The sequence below is a fragment of the Grammomys surdaster genome, unplaced genomic scaffold, assembly GCF_004785775.1.
Source record: "Grammomys surdaster isolate TR1022 unplaced genomic scaffold, NIH_TR_1.0 126531, whole genome shotgun sequence".
Taxonomy (NCBI): domain Eukaryota; kingdom Metazoa; phylum Chordata; class Mammalia; order Rodentia; family Muridae; genus Grammomys; species Grammomys surdaster.
The window spans coordinates 14,212,466-14,228,342 of NW_021621323.1; the positions used below are offsets into that span (position 1 = coordinate 14,212,466).

General features: G+C 37.9%; 1 protein-coding gene across 1 annotated transcript in view; it reads right to left on the reverse strand.

Moving 5' to 3' along the window:
* Positions 1-2,196: 2,196 nt before the first annotated feature.
* The window catches only part of Arsj (arylsulfatase family member J), a 76,661-nt gene continuing 62,980 nt past the window's right edge, over positions 2,197-15,877 (reverse strand). The window contains exon 2 of the mRNA XM_028760502.1: positions 2,197-4,569. Coding sequence (XP_028616335.1) covers positions 3,168-4,569 — 1,402 coding nt within the window. The 3' untranslated portion in view covers positions 2,197-3,167. The remainder of the gene's footprint in view (positions 4,570-15,877) is intronic.

Genomic DNA, 15,877 nt, shown 5'->3' on the forward strand with positions numbered 1-15,877 from the left:
AATACCCAGGATTTCCCTTCTATAGGGGAGTAGAGGAGTAGAGGAGTCGAGGAGGTAGAGATAGAAAGTAGGAGGTAGTAGGAAGTAGGAAGAAGTAGAGGAGTACAGGAGACTGAAGGAGTGAGAATATAGTAAGAAGAGAAGAGAATAAAGAAGACTTGAAGAGACTCCACCGGACTCTGGCTTGTATCTATCTTTTGCGTCTCTCGCCCCTTTTTTCCCCTTCCTCCGTCCCCACTTTCTCTCTTGCTAGACCCTGACCTGCTGACCGGAGCAGCAGAACCGGCCGGCCTTTAGAAAGTAACAGAACCTGACGGCCGTTACAAAAGAAACGGCCGTTACAAGAGTGGCATGGGGGGAGGGTAGCTGCAGGATCGCTCAATCTACAGTACATACTTGAGTATTAGAAATGAGTACAGGAATCCCCTTTTTAAATTTGTTTTCAAAAGGGAAGGCTGGGAAAACTTACGGAAACCGTGCCTGCCTTAGGTTGGAACAAAGGACCCCAGCCTCCCTTTCCCGTCTCTGGATACTCAACATTTTTCTTCATTAGCCCACTCAGGACCATGAGCAAAGGGCAGGAGGGAGACTTTTTGGGAAAAGAAGACATTCTGTGGAAGTGGGCAGGGTGATTAGAATACATCTTCTACATGTACAAACCCAACAAATAATAAATAAATATATTTTCAAAATAGCAACAGATAATTCTAGTGCCATTTCCTATTAGGAAACTTTTGGCTTGTATTCAGTATTAAGAATTTACAGCTATTTATAGAGCTCCAGTAATCCCACCACAATAGGTAACACTTACTGGGTTCCCATGCGGGTTACAATTGACAGTCTAAATTTACCTCTTTGATCCCTTTTGGTCCCTCTGCCATACTAGGAACATATGGAAGACCGCATGGTAAGAGTCTATGCTTATAATAACAATTTTACCAATTTTATCTGCCAGAATCCTAGTTTAATATGATGAATTATAAAGAAGAATTTTTATGATAAATGGCAAAAGGCTATGTAAAAGTTTTCATCTTTTGTAATTTTAATGCCAAGTAGGCTTCGCAAAATTATGCACTAAAATGATACCATTAGATAATGCTTTAATGTTTTTGTTTCTTTTTGTCCCCCCCACCCCCAGAGTCTATATAATCCTATCTGGCCTGAAAATTGCTATACAGATTAGGCAGGTTTTGAACTCAGGGAGATCCATTGGCCTCTGCTTCCCAAGTTCTGGGATTAAAGGTGTGCACCCTCATGCCTGGATCAACCAAGGACTTTTTAAAATCTATTTGTCTTCTAAATTCAGTTTTAGCTTAGCTGTAATATAACAATACTTTATATTATGTAAGCACTACCATTTTATATTCAACCAAGAAAAGCCTGTATCGACAATGTTCCCATAAGACAAAACTTCAGGAAATGTTATATAGCAAAATAGAGCATTACTCTTCAGAAACAAAAAAAAATTAAGTATTTTTGACTCATCTTGCCCATCTCAGTGTGGTTTCAGAGCTAGCTCGCAGATGCCTCCAAGGTTTTCCGAATCATGGAGGGCAGCCTCTGTTTTCTCATGTTTGCATGGTAAATGGTGCAGGCTCCGCCCAACTCATCCATCTCCTCCTGTCTGATCATGGTTCTCAGCCACACTTCCTGCTGTCTGTGGCTCTTTATGTGTGGCTTCATGCCTTCTGCATTAAGAGAGAGCATGTCAAAGAAAGCTTCATGCCAGGACAGCTGCTGCTCCACGCCCTGTGATTAGCTCTGTTATCGATAATCGTTCTTTAATCCCCTCATATTCCATAGTAGATTTTAAACGAGGCCTCATATAATCTGTATTTTCCATTTCTATTTTTTCCTTACTCTGTACTATATGTGAGAGCAGGGTCATTATAAATATTATTTATCAATAACAGAACACTGTTCTTAATGCAGTGACCACATTTTGGGGGGGGGGAGCTCTTTATTTACAAAAAGTTTTATTTATTACTGGGTTAGTATACTATCTCTTCTAATACCTATTTGCAAAGATTTTTTTTTTTTTTTGCCTGTTGTCAGGCATGCTGGCATATATCTGTAATCACAAGTTCAAGTTCAGCCTGGGCAGCTAAAAATACTAAAAAGATTTTTATTTGTCAAAATGAATAATATGATTGTTTCTGGAAGTCTAAAAATTAAATCAGGAAAGCCACACCAATGCCATAAAATAAATCACTTTAATAATTAATATATATAAATAGTTTATATTGGAAACAATAAAGTCAAATCAACTCTGTATAACAACAAATTTACAAAAATTTAAAAATATATTCATCTTCTTGCATCCAAATAATGGTAAAATATGATGGCTGTAATTTTTCTGAATGAGTTTCCTCTTACTTTGTATGAACAAACATAAAATTACAGGTAATAAACTTAGGTATTACAGTGCTTAGTAACCTTAAAGAATTGAAATAAAATTCTTACGTAGAAACTAAAAATAGAATAAAATCACTTGTGTAACTTTTTTGAAAAATAAATTAGGCACTTTATATTGAAATTCTTGTTCTATCAAAGTGTTGAGGCATAGTTACATTCATTTCCGGCAATGCTCAGACATTATCTGCCGTTCCTTTAAGCAGGATGAGATGAGCCAGGCTGTCCACGGAAGAGAAGCAGGTTTTTCTCCGAGAACAGGCAACAGCAATATGAAATAGAATTAGCTTAAAAGCCCAGGTTTCATGTGATACATACAATTCTTTTTTTCATTTAGAAGAGTTGTTTTTAGACCTTTGAGGGGACACAACCTCTGAAGGCACCAAAAGTCATTTTTTAATCATCTTACCCTGTAATTATCCGGCACTCACGTCTACCGCGGGTCACAGTTCCTTTGTGATTCAAGGGTTTCAAAGTATTCTGTTTGGTCAACTGACTCATGATTCATCACGGTTTACACAGACTAGGGATAAATAAATAACTACATTCTCCTCCTTGTGTGGCCTGCAGGAGCATAGCCTCTGGCACCCAGGAGGGTAGTTTTGTCCACGTGGCAGCCAGGTGCCAGAAGTCTCTGGCACAGAGCAATGTGAAAACAAGCTCGAGGCGGTTGGCCGAGGTATTTCTGAGCCAAATTCTCTGAATTACCTAGAAACCAGGCAATATAAGTTTAACCAAGGCAGAAAGTTTTGCATTTAGCCAGTGGTAACACTTGGGTGGCATTTTGTCGAGGAACGAGCTGCCAATTGCTTCCTCGTCCTTGCCTTACTTTTCTTTTGCATTTTCTTAGCCTTGGTTTTGTTTGTCTTCTTTTTCTTGTTTTCCTCTTTATACCACGGACCCCAGACTCCTCCGTTAAGCCTAGGGTTGCTTCTGGGATCTTTCGGAGGGTACCTGACAGGCACCGCAGTCTTGTTGAACTGTGACAGTCTCCGCAGGAGCTTCTTCACGATGCCTGGATACCTGCTGGATAGGTCCACCCTCTCATAGGGATCAGCGGTGATGTTGAAAAGCCAGATACTCTTGCCAGTTGACAAGGTAATCCTCTCATTGTGCCACCGGTTTGGGCCCAGATTGCTGAAAGCCTGAGGGGGGACCCAGTCACTGTAGCCAGGATTTCCTGTGAGCAGTTTCCAGTGTTGCACTCGGATGGCCGACTGAATTGCGGTGTTCCAGATTCCATAGCCTGCTGCCCAGGAGCCATTTTTCGCCTTGGTATAGATGGGGTCAATGTTGTGCAAAATATCCACTCGGGGTGAACGAAGACCTTCGCTTATGGTCTCCCAGATATCGTATCCATCTAGCTGAATGTCTTCATCAATCTGTCCTTCAGCCAGTGAAATCAAAGTTGGGTACCAATCAGTGATGTGCACCAGCTCCTTACACACAGTTCCCTTGTTTTTTAGAAGTGGGCTGTGCACAAAGCCAACTGCCCGGATGCCTCCTTCCCAATATGTTCCTTTGCTGCCTCTCAGAGGCCAGTTACTTCCTCCTGCTGTGGGCTGCCCGCCATTATCTGAGGAGTAAATGATAATGCTATTGTTATAGAAACCATACCTCTTTAGAGCCAGGGTCACATTGTGGATTGCTTCATCCAAGCAGGAGAGCATGGCTGCATAGCGCCTCCTGTTAATGTTGATAATGGATCGGTAGTGTTCAAAGTACCTGCCAGGGGCTTGGAGTGGTGAGTGGACAGCTTGGTAAGCAACGTATAAAAATAGAGGTTTTGTGGGGTCCTGGGAGGCTAAGATTTGCTGCACTCTCTGCGTGTACATCTGTGTTGAATAGATGCCATTGTCATAGTCCCAAGCCGCATTGTCGTTTTCGTACAAGTCATAGCCACACACCCCTGGACTGTCACATTTGTAGTGTGTATAATAATCACCACTTCCCAAAAGGGAGCCAAAAAAGGTATCAAATCCTCTCTTCGTGGGCATGCAGTCTTTTCTGTAAAATCCCAAGTGCCACTTCCCAACCATATGGGTTGAATAGCCGACCTCCTTCAGCTTCTGAGGTAGGGTTGCGTTGTCCAGAGGTAGACAGTTGGGTTGGGTAGGTCTAATGATAGAATGCTGAAGTCCTGTGTGTATCTGATACCTTTGAGGAAAGAGTAAACATTTTGTCAAGGCAGGATAAAAAGGACAGCATCCATACAGATGATTTTTAAGTTAAATAAATTTTCTGTCAATATCAACTCAGCTGCAAATTAAATATGATCAATTGAGTAGCTCTATTCTACTTCACGTTTTAAGTGGCTTCACGTTTAACAGTTGAAGAGCATTTTCAGTACTTTGGGAAACTATGATTTTTACCCCTTATCTCAAAGTCTTTTAAAAATCCTTATAAAACTTAATTAAAATAAAATATAGTATTTTAATTACACGGCAGAGCGCTAGTAATATAGAGAAGAACTCACAGAATTAGAGCGTTATGGATTTCACACTAGCTTCTGAATCATATGCTGAGATCATATTTCTCAAACTAATACTACTGTTCTAGAACATAGGCAGAATTATACAAAAATCCCCAGGTAGCTTGTCAAAAAATATTTCATGCTTCATCCCCAACCCATTTGATCTCTGAAAAAGGAATTGGTTTCTGGCTGCAGAAACCAAACTCAACGTCTATAGCTAAAGCAGGAAGATTGTTCTTCCAGTTCCATAGAAAGCAAGTGCACTTATGTTTGCCAGTGTCTCCTTCCCCCATCCCTTTCCTCCATCCCTGACCCTTCAGTAAATTGCTTAGAATGAAGTCTAGGAAAGCAGAGTGACCTTTCTATACTATATTAAAATGACAAGAAAGCTAATTTCCAGCGTTTTCCCAAGGGATTACCTCCCAGAACCAGTTACTATCATATTAAACATATGAGGTTACTGTGACTCTTCTTGCACCTGCTAATTCATGATACTTGAAAACAGAATTGACTGCAGTTATTGGGCATGCCCAAAATAACTCTTAAAATAGAACACAAACACAAAGGCTATAAAAAAAATTAGGTCAAAAATGAAGGTATTCTTGGACTCAAATAAATTGCAAAGAAAATTAAGAGAGAAAACCCAAACTTGGGCTAGTTTCTTTGTAAGAACTTTATTTCAGTTTTTTAAGGTTACTAAGCACTGTAATGCCATGTTACTGTAATTTTATGTTGTTTATAAAACATAGTAGAAAACTCATTCAGAAAAATTATGGCTATCATTTTTCTACCATTATTTGAATGTAAGAAAATGATTATATTTTAAAATTTTTGTAAAATTGTTGTTATACAGAGTTGAATTGACTTTTTGTTTTCAATATAAACTATTTATGTACATTAATTTTTAGAGTGATTTATTTTATGACTCAATAAATAAAATGAAGCCCTGAGTTTAGAGCCTCAGTACTCACACAGGAAAGCTGGTGGCCTATATAATATATGTAACCTAGCACTGGTGGGGACAAGCAGATCCTTGGAGCTAGCTGGTGAGAAGTTTAGCTGAATCACAGAGCTCCACAAATATGTACAAAAATAGATCTCACAGAACGCACAAACATAGATACACACATGTACACACACACACACACACACACACACACCCCAGAATGCAACCACCCCCAAACCAACACTTGTCCACAGTGATGTCATATGTACTTTAGGTGAATAGTCCAGTTTGTGTTTAAATGCTTAGCAGGGAGTGTGATGCAAGTGTGAGATCCTGAGTGTTAACTGCACATGCCTGCTGAGGGGGCAGTAGCGCCTGTGCTGACCACATCTCACTCTGCCAAGCTGCATTTGCATCTGCCCTTCATTCTATTCTTCATCAGCAGTTAGCATTTCACAGCTAGCACAGTTGTGGGAACTTAACATAGAGAAACTCCTAAAGACATTTCAAAAGTTCAGAGGGTGTCATCACTGTTCTTGATAATTTTGGTCTAGCTGAGGATCCATAACAACCACTTGTCAGATCACTAGTTTTGTACGTGATAAATTATGAAAGGTCTACCAAGGTAAACTTGGAAAGACTTGAAGGGATGTAAGTCTATATTTGTAAAATTTTATCAATAATTCATAGGGCTATGTTATTACTTAAATAATTGTCATGCATAGACCATATATTTACCCGAATGTGTACTTAATTCCTCAAAAGGCTAAAGATTTGAAGCCTTTGTAGTTAAATTGGCTATTTCTCACCTAGTGGTAGAGACAAAGGAAATGATGCTTATGAAAATATAATAAATGTTTGTGGAGGGGAGAAAGGGACAAAAAAGGATGGAAGAGGAGAGGGGAAGAGAGAAGAGACAAAACTGAAGATGAGGAAGATGTTAACAGATAAATGACAGTCCAGAGTCAACGGTGAACTAAGAGGTATCTGCTTTATTCAGAAGATGGGGAAGAGTTGGCAGATAAATCAGAGTCCAGAGTCACTACTGAATTAAGAGGTTTCTGCTTCTCCGAAAATAGAAAGGTTTCCACATTGGGAAATATTGAGCCAATAACAGGAAGGCTTGCCAATAGCTCATAAGGAATGAGAGTTTTCAGGTCATTTTCTCCATTAGTAGTTCTGAGGCTTGGACTACAGGAAAAAGTTTGGAGCAGAATGTAGGATCCTGATTAAGTAGGAAGGTGTTAGAATCTGACATATCTGAGTTTGGATTTCCACAGTTACCTATGAGATTGTGGGAATTGTTTAACCGTTTGATCTTCAGTTTCCTCATCAGAGAAATTAAGATGATAGTATATGTTGGGATATTGTGGGCCTCCAAAAGGAGCACAGAGTCTAGGGTGGGGAAGAGAGTTAGAAAATAGTAGCTGTCTTTATGACCACCTAAAAGTGTAGACTGGTGTGTAGTGACATATTTGTAGAAAGTTTTATAGTTTGTAGATTTTCTTTCATATGTATAATTGCATTTAACCCCCAATAGTGTAGGGAGAAATCACACTCCATGTCTTCATTTCATGACAGAGAGGCAGAGAGTTGTAATATTTTTATGAATTACCTCAATTGCCCACCAGGCTGTAACACTGACTTTGGAATAGCATGGCTATGCCTGTTACTCATTCAATTTTTAAGCTATCAGTTACTATGACTACTTTCTGAAAACATCCAGGGTCAGTCAAAAGTGAAAGATTAGCAAACCAGATAGTATAGCTTATATTGATCATGGAAATATCTGACATTTGAACAGAACCTATTGGGCAAAGGCCAAAAGAAAGTCTTCCCAAGTTAGCACCACACACTCCCACCTTCACCCTCGCACATGACTCCTTGGCTTCCTACAGCTTTGTTATTTTCTAGTTGTAGTCAAGATACCATTAACAGTGGACTCAACTTATAGGTACAAATTCTCTTGTCTTAAGATCAGGTGGAGATGGAGGCAGTGTCTGCCAATCATATGGAAAGCAAGTTGCTGCTTCTCTTTGTTTCTTCTTGCATCAGGAATGTTTGTAGATTGTTTTAATTCAGGCAAGAGAAGGATGGAATCTGAGATGAGTTTGCCTGAATATTTGGGGTGAGCATGACTTTCACTCGATAGCAGCAACTGTCCAGAAGACAAGACAGATAACTTCAAAATATACCACCTCTTTTTCCTTGATCTTAACTCATTGGAGCAAGAGTCTAAAGGGCTCTTATTAATCAAGCGATCAAAGTTAATGTGATTATTAATGAGACAAACTGTAACTCTGTGGAATGCTACTAAACAAAAGAGGAAGCTCTAGGAAGGGGTGAAAAAAAAACAGTCTCTACAGCATTCCAACGAAGACGGAGCCTGAACTAAATAGAAGATCATGTTGTGCAAAGAAAGGTCTCAAAGGAGGGATATTTCCAGTTTGAAAGGAATTAAGGGGAGATGATGATCAAATGTATGATGCTGAGCTACAGTGAGTACACCCAGAGAGCTGAGCAGCCAGAGTGACTCTCAAGGGCAATTGAGAAGAACTGTGTTGACTTCCTAACTTGATGGATGCTTGAGTCTAAGAAAGAAGAAAAAGGGCAGTTGGGGGATGGTGTGTTGTAGGATGACAGTATGGGGGTGGTGAATCCTCAGGCTAGAAATTAACTCTTAAAATAATTCAAGAAAAATGTTTCTGGGTATCCCTGCAATTTTTCTATAAACATGAGATGGGTTCAAGTTTAGTAAAAATAAATAAAAAATAATCATAAGTGAAGAACATTTCCATTGAAATTTCAAGTAGTTTAATGGCTGTAAATGGAATTTAGGAATTAGATCCAGTTGACTGTGAATTCAATAAACAAAAAGAGAAAACACAATAATGAAAAAGAAGAACTAAAGTGCTAATAAGAAAATGTAAGACAGCAGGCAAATTCTGAGAGATAATTCCATTCTATGTGAATCAGAACATAAAGAGAAAACTGTTTACTCTTGAAGCACATGCCTCAGCTCATATCAATGCACACTTATGTACTGTTAAGACAATAGCCAAAAGAAATTTAAGATGAGATAAAACTAAGAAATTAAAGAATATAGCATAATATGGAAAGACTCCATCTTATGCTTTATTGTTTCCTAGTCATAACCAAAATGCTACTAATAGTGGACGCCACTTAATGCTTTTGCTCAAGAATCAGTAGGATTGATATTGCGACATGAAACATCCCACCAAAAGCAACAGTCACCGTCAAAATTTCAACATATTTCTTCACTGAACTTAAAAAATAGAAATAATTTCAAGTTCATATGAAACACAAAACCCTGGATAGTTAAAACATCCTGAATAATAAAATAACTGCTGGAGTTATCACCCTCCTAGATTTCACATTGTACTGCAGAGTTATAATAAAGTCACTATGGTATTGACGTAAGAACAAATATATTGATTGACCCAATGGAATCAAATTGGAGTCCCAGGCATAAATATGTATACCAATAAACACCTGATTTTTTTTTTAAAGAAGCCAGAAACGCTCGCTGGAGAACAAAAGCATCTTCAACAAATGGTGTTTGGCAAACTGGAGGATGCATGTGGAAGAATCTAAGTAGATCCATACTTATCACCCTGTGCAAAACTCAACTCCAAATGGATCAAAGACCTCAACATAAGGCCAGATACACCAAACCTGATAGAAGGGAGAGTAGGGAATAGTCTTGAGCTCATTGGAACAGCAAAAGGTTTTCTGTATAGACTATCATTAGGCACCAGGAACAAGAATTAATAAATAATGTTATATATTTACTCTCACATATGGATGTTAACTCTTCAACCTTGGATATCTATGCTGAAATCTGAATAATCACAGGGGTTAGATGCCAGGGTGGTGGCAGTGGAGGTAGAGGATCTCCCAAGGAAGGGGAAATAGAATTTAGTTTTACAGAAGAGAGAAAAGGGAAGGGAGAACACTGTAAAGGAGCAAATATTGGTGAGGAGAGCTAATGCTAAAGGCTTTTGGAAAACCACATGGAAACTTACTATGGTAAAAGCTTCCTAATTTATATACCTATAGTAGAACAATTCAAATGAAGTTATTGAATAATGAGGAAGACAATGCCCCAATTAGACAACTTACTGTCTAAGTAAAAGCTCCGTTAGGTTTTACATCTTAATGAATCACTGGCCAAGGGGTCCTGTGGACTGCCCAGACATCACAGGCTATTGCCAAGGCTATTGGTTGCCCTCTACAACCTGATGCTAAGGCCCTGTAGCTGAACATGACACTTATTTATGTTTTCAACCACAGAGAAGTCACTAACAGAAGCTTTACTCCTACTGGCAAGTGTTCATAGTGCTGAAGGAATTTTCTGCTATGAGAAGAGAGAGATAATCATCACTGTCACCAAGCTACAAACCCTTTGACCTGCAACAGTGATCAACCTGAAAGATATACTGGTACAACAGTGCCACGATTGCCATGAGAGTAGTCAAGCACTTTTTGACTGTATTTAACATCCATTCTGTGCGATAGAATGCATGCCTGACTGCTAAAGTGAACCAGAACATGAAACTAGAAAATATAGCAATAAAAATGACTCCTAATGATGTTGCTATACCCATAAATCCATGTCTTGTTCTGCCTTCATCAGAGAAGCTTCTTTATTCAGTAGATGGTGTTTGTATATGTAGGATGTATATTAAAATTGGCTTTGTGTTAGCTGTCTATGGCTGGACATGGAGCCTATACTTAATTGTGATTTATGTATGTGTCTTCTTCATAGAGTGTATTTTGAAAGACTGCATTATCTTTATTAAAAATAAAGAAATACTCCTGAAATATAGTTGACATTTTGGTCTGATTACTATGTGAAGAAAATTTCATAAGACAAGCATGAACCTGGCACTGATGCCAACTCTGGTAACAGCAATAACCATCATTCTCATTTTCCTGCCAATTGAAAAAAAAAACATGCTAAGTGGCCCTTTCAGCTTGGCAGAAGAACATAGGAGGATGTTTATAATCTTTAAAATGATATTAATTTGTATCACTATGTATTAGATATTATAGTTCAAAAAATAATTGAATTTATCCAAGAATATGGATATGGTTTAAACTAATTACACATTTGATTAGTTTAAACCTTTATAAATAGAATATAAAATGAATGCTAATAGTTCTGTAAAGATTCTAAAGTCCAGAAGCATAAAAGAAGCCACAGTTTAGTGCACATTGTTTTCAATAGGAAGGAAATAGACATAGGAGACTGTAGTTTATAAACCATATATTTACAGATATTTGTAATGCATAAAGATAATATTACAAACTGCTAAAGGTATTTATTTATCACTTTCTTTAAGAAGACTCTGGTGTCTTGCAGAATAATTCTATTTATAGGCCTTAATTTCATCTTTCAGTTAATTATACCCTGGGGATTGGTGCAGCTGGGTATGGTATCACAAGAGAAGGACTAATTTTTCACTTAACACTCATTTTTTTACTGTCGTCTAAACACAATGCTTACTTTGGGGGCCATAAAAATAATTGAAATGGTCTCTGCTTCCAAAATACTCAGTCCAGTGGATAAGACCAAAAAACAATTAGAGAACCCTCTGAATAGCAGTAAGCACTCCAGCATATGTCCATTAAGTGCTTATGGGCAGGATCAAAAGACTGCTCATCTGGGGCCATGTTTAGAAATTTAGTACCGTCATTGGAGTATCTTGGAGATGCTGATCAAAGAAGTTGAGAGAACAAAGAATAAAGCACATTGTCAGGGGAGCCAGACTCTAAGATAATTCATTCAAGAGAAAGCACCATCCAGGTGGGGGCTTAACGGGAGATGAAGAATGGTCCAGGGACTGGAGCAGACTGTTCAAACTTAAAACTATGAAAGTGTGGCTCTTCACTGATGATAACTTAGAATGTTGTAGTGTCTGTTTTTGCGTGTCGACTTGACACAAGCTGGAGTTATCACAGAGAAAGGAACCTCCTTCGAGGTAATGCCTCTATGAGATCCATCTGTAAGGTATTTTCTCAATTAATGATCAAGGAGGGAAGGCCTAGCCCATTGTGGGTGATCATCCCCTGGCTGGTAGGCCTGGGTTCTATAAGAAGGCAAGCTCAGCAAGCCAGGGGAAGCAATCCAGTAAGCAGCATCCCTCCATGACCTCTGCATCAGCTCCTGCCTTCAAGTTCCTGCTCTGTGTGACTTTCTGTCCTGATTTCCTTTGGTGATGAAAAGCAATGTGGAAATCTAACCTGAATAAACCCTTTCCTCTCCAACTTGCTTCTTGGCAGTGATGTTTTGTGCAGGAATACAAACTGTGACTAAGACAAATGTGAAAGATCTATACATGTGTTCATGGGACATAACTTTATAGAGGCAGGAAGCTGCTAAATGGCACAAGCTATGTCACAGTATTGAGCAAACTAAGCATTCATAAAGGTCATAGGTCATCACAGGAGTGCTGTTCAAAATGATGCATAATAAAACTCTTGCATTAGAAAACTCATTCAGACAGTAGTGAGGACAGATTAGTGAAACAAGACACACTTGTGGATAGTTACTCCGGTCCAAGAGATAAAAAGTGTCAGCAAGTACTAAGATTAGCACAGTGAAGTTGAGCTTCGAGGACATTTGTGTTTATAATAGACACTCAATAGTGTGGCACTACATGCCATGGGTGGGGAGCAAGGAAGACACGATGTTCAAAGTGGGCTCACCTTGTGTGGGTGTGAGGAGGTTTCTAGCACTGAGTTATGCATCCCAGGAAGAGACATTGGAGCGGAAAGGAGGGTGGTGAGTCCTGATTTGTGTTGCTAAAATGTACAATGAAGTAGGAGAGATTCAAGACTCATTAGCTTGCAGGCAGCAGTCAAATTCCTTAAACAGGATATATATATATATATGAATGACAGAGCTGAAGAGTTGAAGCCAAAGTGGGAGCCCAGAAAATACCCTGTTTGGAAGGAAAACAAGTCGTACTAGCAAAAGGCTGAGATGCAGCAGCCACTGAGAACTAGAGCACTGGAGCGTTTTTAAGAGTTGAAGGCATCACCTGCCATAAAGAAGCAGGAAAGATGAGACCTGGAAAGCATCAACAAGATGCAATACAAATATATTTTAATAGAAATCGGAAGAAACACAGAAGAGGGAAGAGACAGTGTTTTGTGAGTGGAGACACATATGGAGAATAATGGAATTGTGCAGATTGTGAACATGTACAACATTTTCATGTGGAATTTACAAACTACCATATGTCTATCAAAAGAATACCCCTTCATGTGATTAATGGATTCTTTGTTTGACAATTTATTTTTAGGAGAAATTTTGAGCTATGGCTTTATGGGCACATTTAATATTCCCTAATTTGCAGACATGTTTCAAAGACACAAATATCACATGAGATACTGTGCCCACACTTCAAAGTACTTATAGTTTTCTTCTGTTCTCAATATGAGCACAGATTACTATTAAATCAGTATAGTTTTTCATGTCCAGTCTCTCTATTCCAAATAGAAAATATACTTAATGTTAAATGTTAAACCATGCATGACATTAGTAACTATGCCCTAGAAACAGGCTATGTTACAGAAAATATCCTGAACAAGTGTTGTTGTAGCAGTAATTAGGGTATCACAGTAAAACATAGTCCCTGAGAAAATTTAAAATACTTTCAATTCATTCAAAAGGATTACCTCTCTCTTTTATATGAATCAATCTAAAGTGATTATCTTTTTCTTCTATAGATACAATTGCCATATTTAAGAAATGTAACATTTCTTTGTTGTTATGCCTTTTTTTCTTTTTTTTGTGTAGTGTGTGTTCTTGTTCACATATGTTTGTGTGTACACATACATGTGTACACATGACATTAGTAACTATGCCCTAGAAACAGGCCATGTTACAGAAAATATCCTAACAAGTGTTGTTGTAGCAGTAATTAGGGTATCACAGTAAAATATAGTCCCTGAGAAAATTTTAAAATACTTTCAATTCATTCAAAAGGATTACTAATGTTAGGTGTAAACATTCATGTGTGTGTGTGTGTGGGGCAGAGATTGAATCTGGGTGTCTTCCTCCATTGCTCGCCACCTTATGTTTTGAGACCAAGTCTGTCGCTGAATGTAGAGCTCATTCCTTCCCTTAGGCTGGTTGGTGAACGGACTTCAAAGATCCTTCTGTCTGCCTAATCCAGCTGCTACAGTTTAGTTAGAGATGAGCTACCATGCCTGGCTATTAAGGGTTTAATGTGGGTCCTGACAATTGCAATTCAGGTTTTCTTGCTTGAGAAGCAAGTACTTTTCCACATGAGCCCTCTCCCCAAATCCAGAAGTCATATAATTTTGAAAAAAATTTAAAGTTATGAATAGTTTCAAATTTATGTTCATTTAGCGATTCTATAGCTATTAGCCCAACAAAAAGTTCCATTCATAAACAGAATATTTTCTTTCAGCTGTGGTTAGGAAGTACCTGTCAAGCAATTGAGTGTCTTTACTCCTGAATTAGACTGGCAATGTGAAAGTATCTCATTTCAAACTCATGTGGAACACATTTGTGTCTCAGCCCTAAGGCATGTAAAATGAATTGAAATTCAAGATGGCAGTTTCCAGAAGAAAAAAAGGAAAGAAAATACAAATTTAATTTAATAGAAACTGCACTTCTCAAGCCCCTAAACATTCTGGGTATGCATCATGAAGATAGGAGATATTGTAATGTACTATGTATCTAAAGTTAGGGGACATTTTTGTGACTTAAGAAAGCTGGGCAAACAAGTGTTTGTTGACTATTCCACTTTCAGTTTATTACCTTCAAAGGATGTTTAAAATTCTTGGGTGAAGCAGTTTCAGCTCATAATGCAGAGCATCACTGAGTAAAGTTCACATTAATTGCTATACCTAGAGCTTATGGCTGGGATGGTTAGCATAGGTACACTAGAATAAAATATATCCATTAATTAACAAATATTAGGTTTCTTTAAAATCTGAAGCCATAGGCTTTAGTGTACCTGTGATTTTTGCCCTTTTATTAGTGTGTTTTCTAAATTTTAACGATGATAATAGTTGACTCTGTTAGATGCAAACACTGAACCACTTTTTGTTTTTTATTTTTATATTAGATTCTAATTAGATCATTTCACTCTTTTCTTTTCTCCCTCAAACTCCTTCCACTACCTGCTACTTGATTCCTGTCAAATTATGGACACTTTTTAAAAATTCACTATTGTTTAACACACACACACACACAAATACACGCAGACACACACAAATACACACATACACACACAAACACACACACACATAAATACACGCAGACACACACAAATACACACATACATACACACACACACAAACACACACACATACACACACACAACTACTCATTCTGTTTACTCTTACTTGTTTGTATATGATTTCAGGGCCCATCAACTGGTATTGGATTACCAAATAGGACTTTGAGTCCTGTCGAAAACTGTATATCCAGCACTGGACCATTTTTCAATAATTTGGGATTTGTTATTAACATGATAATATTATGAAGCAATTCACACAAACAAATAAAAATATGGAATTAATGCATAATAAAGTATTAAACTTTAAAAGTAGCTTTAAATGCCACTAGGAAATTAGCATGGTAAGATGTATTAGTTACCCTAATATTTATAATCAATTATTTTCCCTACCTTATCCACTAGAAAAGCATAGCTGTTACTGTCTTAATTTTGTATAGCAATTTTCTTTTCATTTAGCTTTATCCTTTATGTAGAAAATTATTCAAAATATTTCCTGTATTCAATTCTTAAGGTTTTCAGTATATGAGATATTTTCTAGTGGTAAGAACCACTTTTAAAATACAAAAGAAAAATGAGTATACACAGATGATCTCTGAAAGATATGTCTACTGTCTTAAACACCCCGGGACTGAGAAACTCCCCACCTGGCTTTTATTCTTAGAGCCACCTCTTATTCCTCTTGCAGCAGGGAAAACAGTCTTCTTCTTCTTCTTCTTCTTCTTCTTCTTCTTCTTCTTCTTCTTC